General features: G+C 34.3%; 1 protein-coding gene across 1 annotated transcript; it reads left to right on the plus strand.

Moving 5' to 3' along the window:
- On the plus strand, window positions 1-16,878 carry LOC140757218 (putative inorganic phosphate cotransporter). The gene is made up of 11 exons (XM_073092754.1): window positions 1-127; window positions 751-872; window positions 6,085-6,264; window positions 6,753-6,891; window positions 8,332-8,549; window positions 9,173-9,322; window positions 10,569-10,701; window positions 11,237-11,361; window positions 13,687-13,806; window positions 16,198-16,327; window positions 16,747-16,878. The coding sequence occupies exons 1-11, from the start codon at window positions 94-96 to the stop codon at window positions 16,785-16,787; spliced, it is 1,392 nt and encodes a 463-aa protein (XP_072948855.1). The 5' UTR covers window positions 1-93; the 3' UTR covers window positions 16,788-16,878.
- The last annotated feature ends 10,523 nt before the right edge of the window (window positions 16,879-27,401 follow it).

Raw genomic sequence — 27,401 nt, forward strand, 5'->3', positions numbered from 1 at the left:
CGTGATTTCAAACACAATCTTGTTGTCTGTGGTGCGGATGACATGGCTTGACATTATCAAAGAAAATATTCCACATATTTGCAGTTAACCAAAATGGGCGTCGCTTCGGACACAAATGTACCCCCGAGTGAGTTTTTGAATCCCAAATTCACTACAATTCTATAAGGAACAAAATAATAAATGTTAAAAAATACAATATAATAAATAATAGTTATTCAAAATTACATTAACTATTTCCGAAAATTGTTACAACTAAAATTTCTAAAATTATATAATTTAAAACTTGTAGATATTAACCTGTAAATAAAAACAATGTTAACTACGATAGTCAAATAAATAAATAAAATTACGAAATTTTATTTTGGTGAAATAAATTTGAATGTTACAATTTTAATTAACGAAGCGTGCAAATTATAAACTATGATAATATTTATTCAGCTTTAAATATTTCTCGATACTCAAAATAATAACCATTTTAATAGTAATGGACGTACTTGTATACTATATTTTGTGTCGACTGAAAAATTAACGTAACCAATAAAACATATTTAAAAATCGGACTCTTATCTATACCATCTATGTATATGAGGTTTATGGGTACAAAATTATTTCGCCTGTGTAATCTTGTTCTGTCACAGCTATGGATAGAATGAAAGAAAGGGAAAATTACCTATCGATGTGAATAGAGACAAGATAAAGACACAAAATAAAGCATTTTAAAACTTAGATTATTTCCTCGTGTTTTTCTAGAGGGTCTTGGAGTCCGCCATGCTCAAACATTCTTCCTCTTCCTGGCCATGTTGCTCGCCTTCAGCATGAGAGTCAACATGAGCATGGCCATCGTTGACATGACGGACACAACTAGGGATAAGGTGAGTCCCGTATCATGATTCATATACAAAAGGTACTCTTGGTGATTTGAGAACAAAAGCCGGCGATGCACTGGTGACTCCTCTCGTGTTGCAAATGTCCATAGGTGACGGTAACTGCTTTCCATCAAGTAATACGTCTGCCTTATCGTTAGGAACAAGGGACAAGGTTGTATATATGTTTTACAACAGAAGTAGCAAACGAGCGTGCCAGCTGATAGTAAGTGGCTACTGCTCCCCGTGGACATACAAATTAACCTCAGATGAGATTAGAGTTCTCCCTGAGGTCAGCCACAATTGCTACACCTGGAGATTCACATGAGACGGCTTTGATAAGTATGTGTATCTTACACACACTCCACCACCACACTCTTGAAACGGAAACGCAGCAGCCTTCAATACTGCTTCCGAAATTCAGAAATATTTGTGACGTTGGTACCTCCGGAGTCAATTTCCAAAGGGCTTTACCACCTTCAAAAATACTCATATCTCATACATATTATATAAAGTCGTGAAAATATTATTTTCCATACGCATGTATCTTATTTTAAAGCAACAATCGTGTAGATTGCATTATTTAGAGGATATAAAGTGATGTTGCCAGCAGACTCTTAGCAAATTTTAAAGCAATTGAGTGATGCTGTTTAACGTAAAGTTCATTTAACTAGAAAAAATCTCTGTATATTATCATGCAAATTATTTATCATTCTAATGAATTACTAATACTTCTTGTTAAATAATGATACTGATTGCTTTGTATAAATCATAAATAATTAATAATGCAAAGGGATTATTCCAGCCTTCAATTATATCGAAACATTAGAAAATGACTTTATTTCATTGATTGATCTGTTGGCGCCGCAATGTAAAAGCTGTTCAGTTCCGTTTTGTAGGGTGTGGTAAGGGAAGCATACATATCGGAAACGTGTCTACTGAGTCTTCAGGGGTAGGACCGCTTCTATTGCTTGTTGCAGATAGGAATCAAATCTTATCTGGGGTTGATTACAGATGTCCATCGATGGCAGTAATTACATATCATCAAGCATTGCAAGCAAGGACTGCAATGCTTATACAATATACAATATAAAAATGTATAAACGTGATCATGAATTAAGGTAAGGTCTGAATTTACATTGATTGTTTTCTATTGTCTTATATGTTCCAACCTAACCTAACTAAATAGTCAATGATGAACTGGCTTTGCAAATTCATTAGAACCTACACCAAATATCTTCAAACACAACTCAATTATTCCCATCGGTTGAGGAGTTACGTATTTTGTCTCCGAGCCACATTATCAGACCCTTAAATGGTCAATGATAAACTGGTTTTGCAATTTCATAAGACCCTACACCAAATATCTTCAAACAAAACTTAATTATACCCATCGGTTGAGGAGTTACATATTTTGTCTCCAGAACCCACTCTGATCCTCATCATATTTAGATGGAACCAACTTGTAGCAATTGTCCACACACGAAATTAAAGGCAATAAAATAGGTTCATAAACGGCGAAGTTATGGCTGTTATATTTACATGGGTGGAGGAGTTTCCCTCATTTTCTCCAGAACCCATCGATGGATCATAACCATATTTAAATGGGACCAACTTCCAGCTCGTCTCTATACAATAAAAAAATAATTATTAAAATCGGTCCACTAACGGCGGAGTAATTGTTTACATACATAAAGAAAAAAAAAAGATACCGGCCGAATTGATAACCACCTCCTTTTTGAAGTCGGTTAAAAAGAAGTTAATTTACTTTTACATCCAAACCAACGCGTATCCTATCAAATTTGTGTAAATTAAGAATTACACAAAATGACAATACTTAATTATAAAATTAATTCTAATTAATAATTATTAAATTAGAAGTGATATTTATAAATAGACTTATTACTTGTATTAAATTAACTAAAGATCAATACAACGCAATATAATTAATGTGTTGATAAGGATATCATAAACGTGTGTCTTGTACTAGTGATCTTATGTGGCAATGTCATATCTAGTGGGCGGGGCTGGGTCACATTTGTAATTGCTGCCCTACTCATGTTTATTAGCAGAAAATTTCCATTTAGAACTACAATGTAATAGTTTGACAAAAGTTGTTATAGAAGTGTTTGAATGTTATTAGAATTCTATTGGACCCTTAACATGACGCCGACGGACGCTTAAAATGTCGTCACAAGTTATGGAAATTTAAGCATGATATAAGTTGAAAAATAATGATTACATTTTTTGATTACAAAACATCAATTTAGTTAAACTAATTTGAGGTCACGTGTCAATGATAAATCCACTTGTTTATAAACAAATTAGATTGTTTAAAGTATTCATTTAAAACAAGATAAATGCCTTAACACATACAAATATGATTAATGGAATATTTCATAGTTTTTATATGATTGAACCAACTAACAAGCGTGCAATACAGGTGTACCCTTAGTATGAGATTTTATGTTTTTACATAAATGACTGATTTTGTATTTGTTAACATATTTGCCCATACATTTCCAATCAGCGCCCCTAACGGACTGTATCAGAACTGATTGGAAATGTATGGATAATAACAGTAACTAATCTTATATAGAATAAGCGTTACAAAATAAAACAACAAAAATTTCTTTCAAAACAATAAAATTTTATTATTTAAAATGAAAATATTTTAACATCACTTAATTGTATAAAATATGACATTCCGTAAAATAACTTCAACATTGTACGAGATGCAAATTACGTGCAAAAATCAAAATTACCAATTCACATGTAATATAAACACGAAGATAGTAAAACAAAACATAGCAAGAAAGAAATAAAAACAAAAGTATCTTAAAAGTATGTATAAATTTAAACAAAATAAAAACAAACACAATAAATCTCTGCGATAACGGGCAAGTTACGTGAAATGAATAATAATATCTTTACATAAAAAGATGAAAGAAGATAAAGAAATTACAAAACTGTAAGGCCTTACGCTCTTGGTAAATGCTCACTACAGTTTTACCTTGCTTACAAAGCATGTATTGTCGATCTTAGGAAGGTTTCTGTCATTGTTGTGATGGATATTAGGTATTGACCATAGAAGAGAAAAGCAAGTAGAAGTGGTAATTACGAGCAAATGTATCGGAACCGTTGTCCCCAAACTCACACTTGCGTTTTTCATGTTACATATAACACTACTAAAGTAAATAACATTTTATTGGTCGTTTATAGTTAGCTCGAAACTATTCTAAAATATACAGAATACATATTTCAAAACAACTTAGGCGCATATAATATTAAGATATATTTTGCTACAAAATTTAAAAGCATTTACGTCATTTAGTATTTGAAGATGTAATTCTGCTACTTCAGCATACAATGCAATTATAGTCTTGAGCATATTAAAGTTACGGACCAAACTTGCGTAACATTTCTCCTACTGGAATAGAGTAGTGACAAAAGAGTTCAAAATTTACGATAAAATTATCGATACTCATCGATCTACTGTGAGCAATAAATGTGGAATAGAATTAAAATTAAATAAGGAATAATTATTAAGAAGTAAAATACAAAAAAATATAAGTATTACATAGGTAGGTTACGTAATACTTGTCATGTCATGGTCGTGTCATGAACGTAAAACAGCAGTGTTAAGCGCTTCTCTGGGTTCTGATATGAAAGGTGTGATAAGAGAGATATACTATTCCGAGGCACTCCAGCTTATTTCTCAGTGGTAGCAGCGTATCTGTTGGCGACCGCAGATAGGAATCTAATTTATCTGGGGTTGATTGCAGGTATCCATAGGTGGCAGTAGCCACTTACCATCAGGTGGACTGCACACTCGTTACCTATTGATATATTATAAAACAAAACGAATAATACTTTATTATTGTTCATTCTATGTTTATTTAACTCAAATGACGATATTGATAGATACGAATATAACAATAAAATACAAAGATAACATTCCACCAACGATATACTCGTATTATTCAATCTCCTACACACATAATATGACGAATTACTATCAGTAGTACTTTTTGTCGAATACATACATTGATAAGGATCTGCCAAGATTACCAACCATTGAGACCTTACATTCATTTCAACAGGCAATATCTCAAAATATATTTGTATTTTTCTTTTATTGTTCTACTTGTATATTTAATTATTCCATTGGTCATAACCTGAAATTGTCATTTAAAAATTTCGGCTTCTGAAAGATCATGTCTTTGCATATCAATTAGCCTTAAAGTGTATGGTATTTAATATATTCTTTTACTCTAATCCTTACTAATATTATAAATCCGAAAGTAACTCTGTCTGTCTGTCTGTATGTCTCTTCTTCACGCCTAAACCACTGAACCGATTTTAATGAAATTTTGTATAAAGATAGTCTGAGACCCGAGAAAGGACATAGGATAGTTTTATCCCGGAAATCCTACGGGAACTAGGAATGGCGATCTAAGATCGATTAATCGGAGAATCGATCTTTTAGAACAAAAAGTCGATGATTTTAATCGATATTAGTAGTGATTGAATCGTAAACTATGCATGTGATCATGTGATGATCTTTAGCAAAGTTGTTGTCCATGAGCCCACGAAGGTTTCAGAGTTGGTACGACCAATTTTCGCCAGATTTGGCAACATCCAATTTTTCCTTTCATTCCAATGAAGGTACGAATTTTCAGTTTTATGTATGTTAGTGTGTCATATTATTTTCTTTTAAACGCGGGCGAAGACGCGGGCAATAAGTAGTGTATATTATAAATTGTTATTCAATTTTGTTTAAGATGCATATTATCTACATTAGTAGTATATCGATGTTACCTACATTTTAATTCAGGCTAATGGACAACCAATTTATTTAATGTTAGACTCTTAAAAGTTCCAAAGAAATCAATATTGTTAAAATCATAGTAATTACCAGAAAAAAAACAACTTGTTTTGAAACTGTTAAAATATAGGATCGTGAAATTATTTAAATAATAAAATCTTATTTTCTTAGCTTTCATCTTTATTTCTTTAAATATTTGACAAGAAGAATAACAAGAAAACATTACCAAAGAATTTAGTAACCTATAATAATACTTTTTCGATCATCGTAGCTTACTACTATTTTACTTAAATGAAGATTATAATATTTATATATACTTATTTTCAACAGAAACAATGAAGCAACTAAGATTTTTTTAATTCTTAAATTATTAATTGTCATATTTACTTCTAGTACTTCGATTGGAGCTACAGCGTGCAGTCCATGATCCTGTCCTCGTTCTTCTGGGGCTACGTGATCCTGCAGATCCCTGGTGGGATCATGGCGCGAAGGGTCGGCGGCAAGGTCCTCATCACCATCTCTGTTGGTGTCAACGCGCTGCTGTCGCTAGTGATGCCTGTTGGAGCGGCGATTGTGAGTATCAACTTACGCTTCGATGAGATAGAGATAAAGAATCGTAGCCTAGTGGTACAAAATATATTATGAAGGGACAGTATATGTTTTACTCTTTCTGTAAGTAGGTTTTAGGCCATAACTACAACAGTAATGGATTGATGTTGAGGTTAAAGTTGATGATGATGATACTAATGCTATAAATAAACTAAGTATCAAGATTTTAAACTTATTATCAAAATGAACTTTCACTTTTTGGTTTTAATACCCTGATATGGTTACAGCCAGAAATTTATGTTTAGCACTACAACTATTATTATTTATTTTATTAATAACCACGATGATTGTAAAACTTATTTCAATGTAAAAAATGCTCTAGTTATTTAGCGCCATTTAAACCATAAATTTAGTCTAAAAGAAAAGCACCGTGACTTGCTAAGTACAGCATGAAATGTAAGACGATGGGAATTCAAATCCAGCATTAAAACGCAAGACACATTTGTTTCAAGGGTGGCTGGAAATTTGTATGTGGATGCCGGATTCTACAAGGATTAACACAAGCATTTGTCTACCCAGCCATGCACCACTTAGTTAGCCAGTGGATACCATTAGAAGAAAGAGGAACACTCAGCACTATCATTTATGCAGGTTCGTATTGTTTAGTTGAGTTTCAACCTTTTTGTTTCAGTAAATATAATAATTATGTTTATATTATTCGCTAAATATTTTAAAACAACCACTTAAGCATCCTATTAACTTCGTAGTGATCGAAGCCTATTAAATATAAAATGCAATATTTATTTACAGTAACACTTATCCTTATAAGTCTTAATGAATTTATCTCACGTTTTTATTACCGACATTTTCTCGTTCATTAAAACTCAAGTAACTCCTACAACTGTTTACAAAAGAATTTAATTTAAACTATTCGCGTAAGTTCCAAAGTTGATAAGTATTTTACGATGCAACTAAAGTAGTTACTGCAATAAGATCTCTGTTCGCTGTAAGAACTTTTTCTGTAATGAGCATCACTCGTTCAAGAGCTATTGCCTTTGCTTTTGCTAGTTGTTTAAGAAGCTTTCTGAGCTTTTTACAGTTCCACAAAGGAATTGGAAACTTTTCCATGATCTTTCCTTTATAGTTTAAAACATGAGAAGTTTATCATTTCATACTAACTTTAATACATTTTTTTTAACTAATCACGGCCCAAAATAAAATAAACATTTAGTTCGACTAGACTAAAACTTCTATTTTTTGATTGAATGAACTAATTCAATTAGTTATTACAAAATCTTTTGTACAAAAAATAAAAAGGATACTCACTATATAACAAACCAATTTGATAACTTTCTTTTGTTGAACAAATACAATATAGTGCAATTATGTAAGAGACATTAATTATATAAACCGAATTCGCCCTCCTTTGCTTTTCATTCCGTCGCGAAAGTCTAACAGTTCTCAAGAAATATTTTTAGTAACTTTGAAAACTACTAACTAGTACTCTTGAAATACTTAACTCACGAACTATTCTGTTACTGCAAGATATTTTTTATTCGGTCGAATTATTTAGGAGTATTCATATAGTTATCTGCGAAACTTCGGAAATAGCTTCGGAAATAAACTTCCGAATGCTACCGGAAGTTACATTTAGGTGGAAATACCAACAACGTAATAAAATGATCTGATTCTGATCGGAGTTTATCTGAGGTTACTTCCTAGGGCATATGTGATGTTATTAAATTATCAATATTTATCTACAACTTAGTTTATTAAAGATAATAAATGTTACATTTTATTTCATCAATGCAGACCTTGCAATAATCGTCTTTAGAGGTCAAGTGTTTAAAACTGACTAAAAGCCTGTGAAAATATTTAAGTCACATCAAGGATCATCTTGTATAATTTTATTGTTTTTATCAAACTATCACTTGTTTAAAATTATGACTTTTACTCTCATAACATGCCACCATTATTATATTATGGGAGAAATACCTCAATTGTTCACAATGATTTTGATGATCTTTACTATGATTTGGCATGTAATTATTGTTGCTATCAACAGTACTGTATTTACTTTTATTTTACCAGGTGGGCAGTTGGGAATAGCGCTTCAGCTGATAGCATCAGGTTTTCTAGCAACAGCATGGGGATGGGAAGCCATTTTCTACGCTAACGGAACCTTGGGAGTTATATGGGCGGTGGCCTATATAATATTTGGCTCCGCAAGTCCTGAACAATCTAAAATGATATCAAAACCTGAACTCAAATATATACAGACTTCGTTAGGAAGATTAGGGGAACAAAAGGTATTTTTGACTTCATAGTTTCAAAATATTTAATAGTAATAGTTACACGTTTTTGTCTTATAACAACAGTGGCTTATTGTTTTATTTTGATTTGATGTTGTTGTCTGATTTTTACATAGGGTAAAGATGATACCTTATGATGATAGATTTAAGTCTGACAAGATTAGTTCTGGGAGGCGACAAAATATGACTGTTTTTTGGTTTGCTCGTACGTCTCCAAACCTAAGTACTGTAGTCAGTTAGAGGTATAATAAATGGATACAGTAACGTAAATTCAGATGACCAGCAAAAATACGTATAAACCTTTCACCATATCATTCACGTTTCAATAACAAAAGAAACTTTATCTTATCATAAAATAATAATATTCATACAGTTTGGCACTCGTAATCTATCCCTGTCAAACTAATCTAAGGCTTTATTATCCCTTCTTACATGTATCTAGAAATATCCTTTGCCCCTGTTTATTCCAACATCGTTAATTTTTACAAGTAGTAAATAAAAAAAATCTGTAAATTAAATAATATATTTTAACTTGGAAATCACTACCATTTGCTTGTATTTCCAGAAATAGATACCATAAAAAAGTATATAGGTACTTAATTATAAAATTGATATTCCAGAGATTCGCCACACCCTGGTCTAAGATTGTCACCTGTCTTCCTTTCTGGGCTGCTGTAGTTGCCCACTGTGGCCAAAACTGGGGCTTCTTTACCCTCATGACGGAAATGCCGACATATATGGCGAAAGTTTTGGATGTCAATCTAACAAAGGTAACGTAATTTTAATGGGTATTTTCATAAATTTTGTACCTAGATATTCCAGCCTAGATAGCCCATCCGTTTAAAAATACTAATATTGATAACTTGAAGGTGACTATAATAGATAAGTATAGATATCTCACCGCCTTGTAAATGAATGAAGCCATTAAATGGCTTAAACGGCTGACAATAAAGGTGACTATAATAGATAAGTATAGATATCTCACCGCCTTGTAAATGAATGAAGCCATTAAATGGCTTAAACGGCTGACAATGTGTTAGTGGCTGTCATGGTGTAATTTACGCGAAACAATGCCGACATGTGCAATTAAGTGGTGCAAAAATACAAAATCGAAGAAAAAGTGCGGAGAAATATCGTTTCATTCGTAAATGATCTAAAAACCACATTTTTTAATATTTTTAAACATGAAAATAGATGACAGTGACAATTTCAATTGGCAAAACTGGTTACATTTTCTTATCAGAAGTGAGTATTCTTTACTAATCTATGGTGATTACTACAAAGAAATAATACTATAGAAGGCTACAAGGAAAAGTTAGGTAATTAAGAAAATAGAGCGTCAATGTATTTGAAATTTGTATAAAAAAATCTAAAGCCTTAAAATACCTTAAAAAATTAGGAATTACTTGCTGAATATGATAACTTAAGACCAGTAGACCCCTTATTAATACCCCTTATTAATGTATTCGCACCATTACATCTTGAACGTTGAACTAAAATTATGTTCATTTCAACTGTAACATAGGTTTGACATTTTGCTAATAAATCATTTCTCAAGAACGTGTTATTAATCGTGCCTTGAATATTAGAAGTTAAACATCAACATAAGTACTATATATTTAAGACTGCACATACTGAATATAGACTTTAATTACTGACAAAAGTAAGCATCTAACGACAAAAGTAGGCAAAAATAAGAGGAAATTGTACCTATTGACTTATTTAATACCAAATTGTACCTTATTTTTTGCAAATAAAGATGATTATTATTATTATTACTACCTACATATTTTTGCTTTACATCAGTGTTGGGCGTTGTTCTGTTTCTCTTTGAAGGGTGAAGTAAGGAAGAGATAGTAATCTGAGGCGTTCCAACATAGTCCGCATGGATAAAAACGTCTCTGTCGCCAACTTTAGGTAATCTCATCTGGGGTAGCTTATTAGATGTCCAGTAATTCCATCAGATGGACTGCATGTTCGTTAATATTTACATAAACATTCAAATGTGTGTTTCAGAACGGTATCCTTTCGTCGCTACCTTACCTAGCGATGTATGCATTGAGTTTTCCAATGGGAGCTATGACGGATCTGATCATTAGGAAACGCTGGCTGAGCGTCACCAACTCGAGGAAACTGTTTAATTCTATAGGTGAGTACATTTCTTAGAATCGATCTCAGTGCACAAACCGTTATGGCTTCTTCCTTATGTACTGTTTCATTGCACTGGTCTTCCTATTCAAATATGAAGGGGAATAATAATAAGTGTGTTTAAGGTCACTTCATACCATCTCTAAAAGCATGGGTTAGCAGACTTCATACTATTGTTTCTAAGCAGCGAAATCCACACAATTGCACCTTTGACTTTTCAAAATAATGTCCGTATTTGTTAAAATGATATGAGTATATAAAGGTACGCGTAAGAAATCTACATGCTTGAGAGTTCGTTATAATAAAAAAATCTCAAAGGCGTGTAATTTTTACAAATCCGCACTAGGCTAGCGTGGTAGATTGCAGTCCACGCCCCTCTACCTTCGTGAGGGAACCCAAGTCTAGCAGTGAAAAAGTAATGGGTTGTCAAGGTTTACGACTGTTTTCTCACTGTCACCACTAGCAACATAACAATATAATTATTACTTCATTATTATAATATCGAACTAGTCATGACGATCATGATGATATTCCAGGTCTGTGGGGTCCCGCTATAGCACTCATTGGACTGTCATACTCCCCCGCGGGTAATATGGTCTTTGCTGTGGTCATGCTCACGCTAACTGTTGGAATCAACTCTGGACAATATACGGGATATCTGGTAAGATATATTTTATTAATTGTAGAATAATGGGCATACCAATATTTATTAAGTCAAATACAAGAAAAAGGACGCGAGAACTGAGAGACGAGGGGAAGATAACTAACCCATCACTGAGCAAGGTGGTACGAGTGCACACATCTGTCGTGATCAGATGGATCCTACTTTTTTATTAAAATTGAATCGTATTTTCTAACAAAATCAATAGAAAGTTATTTTCGTCTTACCATAACTTTTACTGACCCCGTCTCCTCTTTCTAATATATCACATTACTACATGGATCCTTATTTTGATAATAGCGTTTACGCCATTCAATATTTTAACCTGTATACAAATAAACATTTGTTAACATACTCGTATATTAAATTCAACCACAATAGTGCTATATTATCGAAAAGAGACCAAAACATACAATTTGATCAATCATGACTTTTTAAACTAGAAAGGTTTCCCAATTCGTTCCCTTCCAATATTCAAAAAACGTTCTTCTCACAAACGTGAACGCCGTCGATTATTCAGACCATCCCTCGGTCGTTATTGAAAGATTTAAAATTTATCGATGCAAGGGATCCAAGGTTGACTGATGAACGGAAAGCGGGTCGGTTCCTTATTACATATTTATAGTCTCAGTAGGTGTAGTATATCTTCGTATAGATTATGGATTCCTCCTTAAAGTATTGACTTATACATATAATGAAAACGCTCAGAAGGGATTACAGAAACACTAGTTACATAATTATCAACATCAACAATAATACATCTTTATTCACTAATTTATCGCATCTCCATTATAAAATACATTGCAAAAACAGTTAAAAATTCATACCTCAAAGCAAAGATTGAATATTCTAAAAATATAAAAATTGAATAAGTATTATTAAAGTGACGTTAATTATCAACAGCCAGCAGTTATGTGATCTAAACATAATCAGTGTGACGTGACTGTAACAATATACATACAATCTATCTGTGTTTTGCCTATCAAAGGTCGAAATTTAACAATTTCTACGTAATAAATTTGCATAATCGGTTTTAACAACCAGCATAAATGAAATGCCATCGTCCTCTTATCGTTTTAAAATATAAGTCAACTAAATTTATATGAAGCGTCCTCACTGATTAGTCAAGGGTAGTACACTTAAAATATGAACAGTTTGTCCTCTGATTTTGGTTTCATAGGATTTCAAAAATATTGAGTAGTAAATAGTACGAGTATGTTTGAACATCTTTTGTTGTTAAGCAGTGATATTGATTCCCAATTGACACTAAACATATCTAATTAACTCGTATTAGTATTAAGATTATAGATTTCTTTTACTTCTGTAAGTTGTAGTACATTTCTTACATTATTTATGGTTTGTCCTTACATGATTATTTTGTGGTAACCTCAAGAAAATGACAATGGAACTGATGTTATGTAGCTTACATTTGTATGTATGGCGTATCGGTATTCCTTCATTGTTACCAAACCTTCGTCAATATGTTGTTCTCTAGAATACCTTCGAATACCAAGTGATAAAAGAGGGCTGTCCTTAAAATTTACAATTCTACCTCTAAGAGTACTTTTTATGTAGCTCACATCTGCATTTATTTGTTTAATCCGCATCTTGCCTAAAGGAGGTAACACATTAGCGACAGACCGCATTCATGTTACCTATTGAAGATCGCAGAAATTTGCCAGCCGTCAGCAGCAGTCGTTTGCTGTCAAAGGACAAAGGGAGGTGACTGTCGTTCGTATGTTAGCTCCCTAAATAGAACGAGGCAAGCAAAATCCTCCAACCAAAAATCTCCGTTCTTTATTAGAGCTTTCTAGCTTCTAGACCATTTTGACGATAGAAGATCTAATCCCAATGTTCAAGGATAATATTATATGCACACTAATGTAGACTTGAATGTGGTATCCTTTTCTTAGGCATTGATTTAATGCTTCCTTAATACCCAAAGCCCTTCACTGAACATAAATCACAATTCACAATGGCACCTTTTATCATTTTGAAGCACTAAAATTATTCGTAGCCTTAATATAAGTATCTATAACTAGATTTTATTAAATGTGGTATGAAGAACCTCTTGTCGTTCGCAGGCGCCATCGCCACACATATACCTGTTTAATAGCAGAAGTTTACATATGTATTATACGAGGCGTTCCAACTTAATTCTCATCCTCAGCAACATGTCTATTGCCAACCTCAGGTAGACATCTTATCTTATCCGGGGTTGATTACTAGTGTCCATGAGCGACAGTGGCCATTTACCATCAGGTCGATGGCGTGATCTTGTGCTACTGTTATAATAATAAAAATGTAATATTTATTACGTTTCAGCTGGTTTCTATCGACATAGCGCCTAATTTCAGCGCCTCTCTCATGGGTATCTCCAATTTCTTCGCGAACATCATCTCCATCATCGCGCCTCTGGTCTGCGGGTTCATCATTCAAGATGAGGTAAATATTTGTAACTGGGCGATCATAATACACTACACTACACTAGTGGTGCCCACGGCTTAGCCCGCATTTTAAAGAAATAATATGACATACATAAAACAGAAAATTTGTACCTTCATTGGAATGACAGTAGCGACATCTGTCGAAAATTGGTCTTACCAAATCCCAAACTTTCGTGGGCTTTTAGACAACAACTTTGTTAAAGATCATCACTTGATCAAATGCATAGTTTATGATTCAATCCTTCCTAATATCGATTAAAATAATCGATTTTTTGGTCCAAAAGATCGATTCTCCGATTAATCGATCTTAGATCGCCATTCCTAGTTCCCGTGGATAAAAACTATCCTATGTCCTTTCTCGCGTTTTATCTTTGTACAAAATTTCATTAAAACCGGTTCAGTTGTTTAGGCGTGAAGAAGAGACAACCAGACAGACAGACAGAGTTACTTTCGGATTTATAATATTAGTAAGGATAAATTCTCAAAAAATACAGAGTGAATAATATTTGGAACCAGAAACGGTTATGAGACATTTTTTTAAAAATATCCTAATTATGTTTGTAATAACCAAGTCATAATAGTGAAGATAGCTGTGACATGCGGTCGTGACAGGAAAATGCGGCTTTGACAGTTACAGAGTTACAGACACACGCGATGCCAAAGATTTTAGAAAGGTCCTTTTCCCCCGGTATTAAAAAACGATACATCTAATTTTAATTTTAAATTTTAACCTACCAAGGATTGAAAGTTAACAATATCTGGTATAAAGAAATTGTCAAATGTCAATCTTTGGTAGGCGAAACATTGGATAGATTGATTATTAATAAGGGCCGTTACAATATGATTGTTTAAGTTCAGTCGCTCGTCTGGGTGTCTTTGCTTTTCGTATAATTGTACAAATGATGAACATGTTTTAATCTTCTAGTTTTACATATCTGGATCTTTAGCTTAGATAATTTAAATTTATCAGTTATATATTTTATTCGTCTAAAATGTATCTCGAACCGTTCTAATAATAGTAATATCCTTAATACATCACTAACTAAAATAATTACAAACAATTCGCTACGGTCAGGGCTAAATGGGTATAATCTCCTTAATTAAGACAGACCCTTCTCGTCTTAGAAATCAAAATTGTCATTCAATTAATTGGATCGATTTAATTGAATTCCTAGAGATGATACTGGTCCCTTCTAAATTATTTCGTGGTAAAAGCGTTCTCAAGAATAAACTATAGGTTTTACTGCCTACGAGTTAAGACTGAGTGTCATATTATCTCGTTTGGGAAACAGTGCCTAAATAAAGGACTTGATCTTATTAAGTTTAACAATTATTCACATGTTTATATTACTTGATAATATTTCTTATTGTAAGTGGAAGAATCATTTCTGTGGACTTTTATTTGATATATTAAATAAACATCATATATAAAAGCACTTTATGACAAATCTACCAGTGTATATGATGACTGCTAAAGACACTTGATATTCAGTGACTGCAGTTCCCGGTATATGTATTGATCACAAATTATTTACTTACGGGGACTAGATTGAAATATCACGTGGATGATCTCTTCTACCACAACTATAAACCGATACTATGAAAAAGTATACATTTAAATAAAACGGTATCTCTAGACCACTGAACTAAAATTAATCATCTTCCGCTATCACTTTTACTCGCCGCCAATAAAACCAGTGTCTTACCCACATTTCGGTTGACCAAGATAGAATTAGAATATTGGAATTGTGAAACGCTATTCAAAGGGAACCCCCGACGTCTAAATGCTAAGGGATGTCTTTAATGTACCCGACATACCATTTGGAGACATTCTGTAACTTTCTGATGTACAAAATGTTTTAGAAATCCCAAAAGGCAACGGGCATAGAATTAATGGAATCAGATACACTTAGGCTGATAATATATTTGAAGTCAGGTCTGAGGTCGCTGTGACCGAAGTTACGTTATATTTTGAGCCTAATTACATTACATTAATGAAATCGTGAAAAAAGCAAGTTCTAAAGGATGATTAAAATGTAAATGTTTTATAATAATTATAGAACGTAAATATGAAAGTTGTAGAAGGAGATGGTATGAATGCTAATGGTGGTAGATCCTAAACGTTCATCTCCAGTGCCATCACTATCACATCTATTTCTGCTTTATAATAGTAGTGTTACGTCAAGAGTGCGTTCTAGGAACTAGTTTAAAGAGTAAGAGTGTAGTAAAACTAATATGTGGCACATATAATACGCCTGACCTTTTTTGAAGATGATATGTTATGAGATTTTTACACATTAAATTACCCTCTGGCTGCATTAAGCAAAAAAGGGGTTGCTTAGTGCTTACCCCATATTACACACAAGATATAATTAATATTTATTTCCAGACGGATCCATTCGAATGGCGCAAGGTGTTCTTCTTAGCGTCTGGGGTATACTTCTTCACGAACCTCTTCTTCGTACTATTCACCACTTCGGAGAAGCAGGCTTGGAACGATCCAGAGGAAACTGATACAGGTTAGTTCTAAAGCATTTAAAATGGAAATAAAAGGGAAACCTAAAGTTACAGTTAGTTGAAGCCATTGCGGTACAACTACGAAGGGACCATACCTATCTGCTTTAAAATATGACGACCTGCTGTGTTCTGTGGTAAGTCAGATACATAAACATACCAACATAGTAGGTAGAGATGCATATGTAGGCAATCACAGATAAAATTCCATTTCTATTTGGATTTGTTCCAGACTTAAATGTCAATTTTACAATCAGTCCATTTTACATTTTACAATCCGTATTTTACATCAGACACGGCACTATTGTGTATCAGTCAAACTGACGCGTTCCAATGTACTATTTATTTTTCAATAAATAAAATTAATTTATCATATTTCAAATATTTGATAAAATAAATACTATGATGATGTTTATTTTTACAGAAATGAAAACAACCGAGAAACAAGGAAGCGTCCACATGTAATGAAATTGACCGTTAATATTTTGTAAAATAATTATTTATTTTTGTACCTGAATTATTCCGTTTAAAATGTAAATAAATAATATAAAATATTTTTCCTCCTCGTTTTATTGCCAAGAGTCATCTAAAAGTAAGAAAACGGCATAAACCGTCCTATGTATAATTTTATATTCCTGTGTATAATTTTATAGGGGATTGATTACAAATGTCCATGGCAGTAGCTTGGCAGTAACTTATCATTGGGTAGACCATATGCTCGTCTGCTACTCCAATATTATGATAAAAATCTGGAACTCTTGGTACCCCATCAAAGATATTTCTTTTCTGTCTGAAGGGAATCAGTAAAATCAAGCAGACAGCAAAGCCGCTGAGCAATCTAATAAAACGCTGAGAACTAATGCTTTCAGTGACTAACTGAGTTGACCTCAATGTTAGATGATTTGATCTAGCGCCTCAGCGTTTAATGCTTTAACAAACTGCTGAAAATTTTATAAGAGAACATTTATAGAGATTTTTCTAGCTTTTGGTTCGTTTTCAACTCATTCTTGTCCTGCTGTAAAAGAAAAGAAACATTATTTTTTTGGCTGACTGTCTGTTTGTTTTGGCTAATATCCGAAATAACTGCACCGATTTCGACGGGACTTTGAGTGGCAGTTAGTTGATGTTACAAGGCGTGACTTAGGTTAGCTTTATTTTAGAAAAATAATAGGATTCCGCTTAAAAAATTAAACCCCCTGAAATGTGTGACATTTAAACGCGGACGAAACCACGGGGCACGTTTCGTGTTTTATATAAATTGAATTTCATTTCATAATATTCCTTTTACGGATAACGTCATTGGCTTTTCTCACGTCATCAAAAGAACTGGCTGTATCTCGTTACAGCAAATCTCTATACAGTTTTCGGTTCGCTTTCTCCAGATTATTAGATTGATGTACAAAATCTTGCGTTGTTCTTTGATCTTGAAAGAGAATGTAATTTTCGGGTTTATGATATACAGCTTCCGCTTGCGATTAAGGTGAGTATAGTCGTGTATGCTTTTTTCACACACACCTTTAAGACATATTTTGAAATAGGTCAAAATAGACATAGTCTTTTTGCAAATCTAAAAGATCTGGAACTGGATCTGGAACAGTTCCAACGTAGTCTTTACAATAAGCTAGTTAATAACGGGTGCAGCTAAAAACTGCACACTATTTTTCTGCCTTCAAAAAATCTAAGCTTTATAGGTTTCTTAGATTTACCGTTTCTTAAAAGGTCTAGCTCCGACATAAACATATTTTTATTTTCGTTTCTACTTTTACTAACGTGTGAAAATAACTAACGTGTTCTGATTTAAATAATTTATTTACTAGTAAACTAAAATACTTATCAGGACAGAATAGGACATTCAATACAAAAATGCTTCTGTCCTGCCCTGTTGCAACAACGCAACAACTTGAGCGCTCTATTCCGGTGTAGTATCCATGATGTCGTCGAAATAATGAGCGCAGGCAGTGGAGATGTGTACAGGTCAACATGTGATAACTTTATGACAACACAATGGCCTTTTATACGGAATTACAGTCCGCAAATAGTGGGTATGACTACGAGCACAATTCTCGCTACTTCAATTCGGCACCAATTTAAAAAAAAAGTATTGTACTGAGTTTTATGGTAATGATATCATTCGAAAGCTAGGTTTTTAAGCTTTAAGAAAAAGTAATTTTGTAACAAAAATACATCTGCGTTTTCAAATGCAGCGGCTTTGAGTGCGCGTTTGGAGTGTGAGTCGATTCGTTTGCCCGCGAGTGTAGTTAAACCTCCCATTATATAAAAAAGTCTATTTACGTTGAAGTATCGTTATCTATCTCATGCTCTTCTCAGCTAAATGGATCGGCAAATAAATAAACAAAGGATGCTGGGAGAGGGGCGAATAGAGGTCAGTGTCAATACAACACCGTTACGTTATTTACCGATCTCTTTATGTTCATACGTTCGCGCCATTACAAGTGATCCGTCAAAGTGAAACTTTCACGCTATTTTTACCAGACTTCGACAAAAGGAGGGTTATCTTTTCGCGTATATCTTTTCGGAATATGTATACTTGGTATTGAAGGTGATAGAATCCTTTGTGGTTCGACTCTGGCGGCACTACCGACACACCTACTCGTATTTCTACCTCATAACAACAGTCTTCAATGCTACTGTGCTCTGCTTTGAAGGGTGTGGTAAGGGAGCATACTTTTCTGAGGCATTCCAGCTTAGTCCTCAGGTGTAGTGGCGCATCTATGGCCTACCCCAGGTAGGAACATTGAATCCTATCTGGGGTTGATTACAGATGTCCATGACCGGCAGTAGCCAGGTAGAATGCACGCTCGTCTGCTACTGCTATATAATAAAAAAAAAACTTCGACAAAAGGAGGGTTATCTTTTCGGGTGTATCTTTTCGAGATATATCTATTTCTTTGGCACGAGCTGTGGCCGGAACGGCTTAATGGGTTTTATGAGCGCTCTTTAGAGAATGGTGATTTGCCGCAGTAAAGCACTCGCTAATGCATCGCCTGTTTTAAAGAAATATTTTTTATACCTTTTTTGAAACATTGTAATATCATAGAACCTCTCAAAGCTCAAATAGATGTAATGGTATTAATTTCGCTCTTTTATTTTTTTAATATAGATGTCGCAATTGAGCGTGGTCTCCAGTGGATGGTAGGTAGTCTTTGCCACGCATTGGTATATTTAATTAGCCCCAGAAAAGATTTTAGTGCCATCTGAGGTCGACCAGAGATGCGTTGCTATCTCTATGATGGTTTCTCCAAAACCGGTTTCTCCAAAATCGAACCACAAAGAGATAAATAGAAGAAGATAAAGGATACGTTGTCAGTTTGTTAACTGACCACTGTTTCCGTACATATTAATAATCATTCTCAACCAGTAGATATTTGCTTGTCATTTGTATAGAAATAATTCAATAATTATATTCTCATTAACATAAATATACCATTTGAATGTGGAAGATTTGTAACAAAATAACAATAGTAAACAATATAAAGTATAGAAATAGATGTCAATGATTGTTTTTAAACCTCGCATTTGGTTACAAAACGATTACGGATGCGTTACTGCGTGTGACCCCTGGACTAGGCCGCAACGCCTCACATAAGAATGTCTTCCTTCAAATCAGACACATCAGACAAACGAAAATGATAGAACCCTTTGTGGTTCGACTCCGGCGGCACCACCGCCATACATATTTCTGCCTTATAACAGCAGTGTTAAGCGCTGCTGTGTTCTGGTTTGAAAGGTGTGGTAAGGCAGACATACTATTCCGAGGCGTTCCAGCTTAGTCCTCAGGGGTAGCGGCGCATCTGTGGCCGACCTCCGGTACGAATATCTAATCCTATCTGGAGCCGATTACAGATGTCCATGGACGGCAGTAGCCATTTACCATCAGGTGGTCTTGTACTCCATATTACATTAAAAACAACATCAGTGATTAACATTTCCGAAAGATAGAAATAGGTGTGACCACAAATGGGGGAGGTACCACCTCTGAAGTAAAATAACAATATTTTTTTAGGTGCTGAACGGGTCTACCTAATTCTCCTGTATTGATAGAAACATTTCACATTTACATGCAAATAAAACATGACACAGTACCAGCCAACCGTTTATTTCCACATTTATTGCTATCGTTAAGGCCGCACAGTAGCGCCACCTCGCGTGAAATTTATTTCTGTTATAATAACCGGCATCCCTTCGCGACGCAATAATTTGTGGGAACACGCCGTTTGAAATGGGGGATCATTTTTTACCCCTCAGCTTATACTTGTGCTTACAAACCATTTTACATTTCAGTATTGTTTGTATATATATTGTTTTTAAGTACATCAATATTATAGCGCTGTGAAAATAAATGTTTATAGTAAGCCAATCTAATCAGTTTACTTACAATTAAAGTTTATTTGTGCTAAAAAGTTTACCTAATTATTAACCGACTTCGAAAAAGGAAGAGGTTACTCAATTCGACCGTATTTTTTTTTTTTTTTTTTTATGTTCGGCGATTTTTTCGCGATGCCGCGACCGATCGACATGATTCATACACCATTGTATGCGGCTAGTTTCACAGGGGGTCCCATTTCGAGGAAATTTGAAAATTTCCGCCAGTTTTCCCGGAAAATTGGAAAAACCCGATTTCATATAAACTTGAATAAGTCGAGTATTTCTTAACCAATTTTAATTTTCTTTTTTTCATATGAAAGGGTGTTTCGTTGCGGTACTTTCCTACATTAACATTAGTACGCTCTGATGATTAGAATTTAAGTTATGGGGTGGAACTCATCATCACTACCCCTGCTTTTTACATATTTTATGACAACTTACCTTCTGCCCACTCAATTCTCATGAAACTTAAAATGAACATTGAGTGTCTAGGTTATCATGATATGATGGAAAATTTGACCTTCAACTCTTCAACCCTGGTAATGCAAAAGTGTCTCCTGCCTCAACCATACAAGTTAGGCATTTGGAACTTATAGATATTTAATAAAGTCGATAAGTTGAGATATATGATGGAAAATTTGACCTTCCACTCTTCAACTCTGATAATGCAGAGGTGCCTCCTGCATCAGCCATACAAGTTAGGCATTTGATGCTCATGAATATTCAATAAGGTTGATAGGTAGAGATATATGATGGAAAATTTGACCTTCTACTCTTCAACTCTGATAATGCAGAAGTGCCTCCTGCCTCAACCATACAACTTAGGCATTTGGAGCTTACGAATATATGATAAGGTCTTTGAGTAGAGACATATGATGGAAGATATGACCTTCAATTCTTCAATCCTGATGATGCAGAGGTGCCTCCCATGTAAAGTATATAGATTAGACATTTGTTGTAATGAAGTAGCTAGACAGAGATATATGATGAAAAATTTGACCATCAACTCCTTTTTCTTTTCTTAACTATTGAATTAAGGTAAATTGGACCGGTTCACTCGCAGAGTTTTACCACCTAGTTTGATTTATTTACTTATCTGTTCCTACCTAACCTAGCCAATAATTAGTATCTCATAAAGCTTCGCCTATAGTGTTTCGTATTGAATTGGTTAGGTTAGGTTGGAACATATAAGACAATATAAAACTAAGCGAGAAGGGCGCGGCAGCGCCCTGCGAGCGGGTGGGTCCAATCCGTATCTATTCAGACCTTACCTTTATTCATGATCACATTTATACAATTTTACATAATATTAATACAAACGTTAGCATATCATCACTAAAAAGGGTGAAAAAAAAATTTTAACAAAAAAATAAAACCGACTTCTATGTCACTACAAAGTAAAAAATAATTGAAATAAATGTTGGTTTAGTACATATTTCTGAAGTCGGCGCTCATATTGGACACGCTGTTATCAAACGAAATATATTGAGCGCCGACTTCAGAAATATGTACTAAACCAACATTTATTTCAATTATTTTTTACTTTGTAGTGACATAGAAGTCGGTTTTATATTTTTGTTAAATTTTTTTTTAACTTATTAAGTGTTATACTTGAATTCTCTTAAGAAGGTGCACTATACTATTAGACGGTCTACATACATAAATATTATGTTAATTTACAAGTTAAATTATTCCTATTTATAAAATAATAGTCATCAACATTGAACGATAAATAATATGGGATTTCATATTTCTTTTTTGAGTTTCTGGACCAAGTAAATATATAAAATTTTAATACAAATACCTAAATAGAAAGGTATAAATCGAATGGTAAATGGAAAGGTATAAAGGTAAAGTAAATGGTAAATGGATAGGTATAAAGGTACAAATTGTATGATTCTATCGAGGAGGTATCATTAAACTACCTATTTCATACATGAAAAAGTTCTTGAGTTTCAGAAGAAATGTATATGTATAGGTATTTACTGAATACTACAATAATATAAAAAATAAAATCAGTAAGTCAACATTCTAATATTATATGATGTTTATGTGTAAACAAAATAAAGCAATAATACATATCTCACAAATCTCTGTAAACATTTCCAATATTATTGAAGGATCACCGATATAACAGATATGAAACGAAAACAAAATACTGCCAAGATAATATCAGGGGGTAAATATTACAAAAATATCATGTTCATTTCAAGTGTTTCAACAACATCAGTGAACGAGTAACCAGTCAAGCGAGTAAATATGGACAATAAGTTCTTTGTAAGTTGTATTACTATTAATGGTCGCAATTGCAAAAATGTAAGATTAAAACAAAAACTGGTGGTACATAACCCACCTATATGCTTGTTCGACCTGCACTTGACTATTCATTATTAAACACATTTTAATATGACTGGAAATATTGGTCTAAGCGATGTACCTCTAATCGCTTACTCGCCCACAACAGGAAAGCTACCTAAGGTAAATATAATAATGTATCGTTATTTGTAGAAGATTTTGGAATATCTTTAAATCGAATCGAGGGGAAGAGGCTTATGTCTTAAAATAGATCACGCAAAAGACTCTACAATAATAAAAAGGACACATAAAAATCTAGCGAATACTTTGAAAAGCATGTTATAAAAGTAGTAAAAGCCTGGTGGTATGAGTTTCGGCTTTCCATGTTAGGGGGCCGGGGTTCAATCTCAGGTACCTCTGATTTTTTGCAGTAATGTAATGGTGAAGGAGAGTCATTAAGTGGTCGTGTAGTATGCGCTTCGACGTACGATGGCGTACGAGGCGCCTAACGATGAACTTATAACCTAAACCGTGCATTTTGAAAATGTTCACTTTGCTTTTTCTAACGGTGGGGCAAAACGATGACGATGATAAAACAATTCTTTAATCGATATGATGTTATGTTTCTATACAACTAAGCAATATTTACAAACATTACACTTATATCTCTCAACATATTCTATATTTGCACGGTTATGAAACCTTCTGTCCCTTTTACTCATATTAAGCTAAAACGAGACATCTTTGTCGCTTCTCAAAGCACTTTAGGATATCCTTAATATAAAGGACCTTTATATGTAACGGTTTTTGTGTTTCCATTAAAGAAGACAATACGACATTGCCTGGATTGCCTCTTTCATCAATTTCCAAGCTTCATAGAAACCTAAATAGAAACCATTTACTTACCTTTTCATACAATATCATTTTTCATATTATAATAACAACGTTAAGCGCTGCTGCTTGGTTTGAAGGTCGTTGTAAATCAGACCACTTACTCGAGGCTTTTCGACTTCGTCTGCAAGAGTAGCAATATATTATTGGGTGCTGAGAATTATAATTAGAGCTGATGGGTGATCTCATCTTAGCCAAAGATCTTAGCTCCTTCAGGATTGCGTGTATATTAAAAAAAAAACAATATTTTTATTCCAAAAAAAAAAAAAGGTTCTCAGATTAAGTAGACACTTATTTGACTTTCCATATCCACATCAGGACCATAAGTAACTACTTATGCTTACATCATAAATTCACAACATGATCTATGTACGATCAGACAGTAAAATTTAAAGAATTATATACCTTTAGTATTATATAAGGTTTCTAAATGTGTCATCAGTTAAATAGTTCAATTACTTAGTGTCCAACAAGTATTCGAAACTCCGTTTGAACGTGCAGCCAATACGTCGCGTCGTGACGTATAAAGTTGCTTCTCTTAATGTCTGTTGATTTAGAAAGCTGGTCCTTTGCAAATACTCGAGATCTCCTGATGAAACATTACGCGATAGTTTGATACCACGTTTGTTGCTTGTTTATACAAACACTCTATAATCGTTATGTTTTAATATAACGATACTATGAACAAAGAAGGTTTGCGTTTGTTTATGTCATACTTTTACTCTCTACATATTATTTAAAGGTTGTAGAACCCTCTGTGGTTCGACTCTAGCGGCATCACCGCCACACTTATTCCTACATAATAACAGCAGTGTTAAGCGCTGCTGTGTTCTGGTTTGGAGGGTGTGGCAAGGGAGACATTTTATTTTATTTTTATTTTTTTGAGACATTCCAGCTTAGTTATCAGGGGTAACGGTGCATCAGTAGCCGACCCTATTTAGGCATCCAATCTTAACTGGGGCTGATTACAGATGTCTATGGACTTTATTAACCATTTACCATCATCATCTCATATTCAACACATACACTTAAGCCATAAAGAACAAATTAGCCAAGACCGACTTATACTTGGCCGAAAATTTTCAAACTGAAGTAAAGTGTATTTCCGACTTCTTGACTACAAGTTGCACTTAGAACTAGTTAACGCCAACTAAACTAAAGTTTAGTCGAAGTTAACTTGATGTTATTTTAACAATTTACAACTTAGTTTGTAGTTCAGTGTAAGTGAAAACAACTTGATGTGGTAACTCTTTTAGTGGTGGTGTTGTCGGTGCAAGGTTCATGTTAATGCCATCACTTTGTTTGCTACTTTTCTTGCAAAAACTTAATAATATACGAAATAATATACGAATAAATCTAGTTAAACTACATAATACGTCAGATATGTCTATACTAGTAGCCAAAAAATTCGGCCACATCTATTTTAACTACATAATTTTTACTTTGATTGTTTAAATAATATGCCACTTTTAAAATGTATTTTTATATCAACTGTACAGCTATGTTTTACGGCAGAAACAAGTGTGAGTTGTGTGACGGTGGTGTCGAAGTGGAATCTCGAAGGACTCTATGCTCAATAATCTCATTACATGAACTTAAGTTTAAGAATTATAGATTAATTATCTGAGAAGACACGTAATTTTCTAATTCGTCGTACTTAATAAAAATACCGCCACTTATCATATCTTATATACTTTGCCATTTAAAAAAAATGTTATGTTACTTATAATAGCTAACGTATATTCCAATAACCTATTAAGAACTTGTGATCTTCCTAGGACATACTGATCTACTCAATTATTATTTTTATATGAAGCATAAATGCAACAAAATTCCTTGGTAAAATCCAATTAGTCAATAAAAATTCCTTGTGGTGAAGTTTTCCCACGAAGAAAAACCTATAGTTTGTTTTGACCTATTTATCGTCATCAACTTTGCTATCCCATTACTAAGTACGGGTTTTCCTGAACACTCTTTTAGGTAACCGAATTAGCAAAGTTAAGGCCACAGTAGTCATAGGTAAGAAACTCGGCCTCTTGACCGAGGGGTCCGTAGTTCAAATCCCGGGCACGCACCACGGATTTTTCAAGGTTATGTGCATATTAGCAATTAATTATCACTTGCTTAAACGGTGAGGAAAAACATTGTGCGGAAACCTGTATACCTGCGAAACCTTAAAGAAAAAGTTTTCAAAGGTATTTGAAGTCTACCAATTCGCACATGACCAGCGCGGTGGACTATGGCCTAATTCTTCTCATTTAGAGAGGAGACCCTTGCCCAGCAGTGGGACAGTAATGAGTTGATGATGGTGCAGGCTACAGTAATATGTGTTAATAGTTTGTGTAGATGTATAACCCTTTTTTTATTTTTTTACATGGGGGAAACCTTCAAAAGAAACTCCATGCCGTGGGAGCGACAGGAGATTATGTGGGATTCTCACCGCACTAAAACCCCCTCGGTGGCCGTCCTCGGCGCTGCGTAGAAGACTCCGGGATATCCAAAGGAACGCAAACGGAGTCCTCTTAGCGCATTGCCCTGTCGGGCTCCGCCCAGGTGAGCTTGACGCGCGCCACACCGTCTAGTGTGTACAACGGTATGCGACCACACATACCGCCGTCCTTCCCGGGGCCGCTGACGGGTGGTTCGAGCTCCCACTCTTGCCACTCGCAACCCCGGAAGCCCTCTTTTAGTCGCCTCTTACGATATGCAGGAGATACCGTAATCCTATTCTACTCCCGGATCTACAGGGACGTAGATGTATAATCTACCTTTTTATTAGATTGAAGTAGCAAACGCATGACGGTTCTACCGAACACACCCTCATACCGAAAAGCAGAACTACTTCACATAAGCAATGTTGGCCTTTCAATTAATCTACAAAATTAAGCAGCGTGAGTTAGAATTTAAATAGATGACGGCTACTGCTTCTTTTGAAGATCGTTAACCACGTCTACGTTAACGTCTAGTTAGTAGTAATAAAACCCTGTTGAAGTGTCTATGGTCAGGCGAAGTTTCACGGACACTTACAACAATCCACAATGAAACATAATGGAGTATTATTCACTGCTCCCATATTTATTCGTAGAGGCTCGTGGGACCCACAATCCGTTTACCAATACAAGAGTAATTAACGGTCGATACGACACTGATACAACCGCAGAATGTTTTATGTGAAGTCTGTCAAGTTCCGCTTTTTGGCACCTTTCTCGTTTTCCTGTCCATCACAACACATGGCCACTTTCAGTTATTCCTATTACATCTCAATAGACCATTTAACCACAATTAGCTATAGGACAATGAAGCCAAACGTGACCGTTGTAGCCAAAGAGACGGAAAATATCAGTTCCGGACGCAATATCACTCTTGTAATACTAATTAGCCTGTTTCATGTTGCGAAGGATTTATGATTAACGATTTATAATCATGTTATTCAAACAGCTGTAACATTAAATCATAATATTGTATTTGGTTATATCGAAATAACACTGAATCTCTAATTAATAACGT

This window comes from Epargyreus clarus, unplaced genomic scaffold (assembly GCF_041222505.1).
Source record: "Epargyreus clarus isolate Ecla_fem2 unplaced genomic scaffold, WU_Ecla_fem_2.2 ptg000004l, whole genome shotgun sequence".
In the NCBI taxonomy this organism is placed as follows: Eukaryota; Metazoa; Arthropoda; class Insecta; order Lepidoptera; family Hesperiidae; genus Epargyreus; species Epargyreus clarus.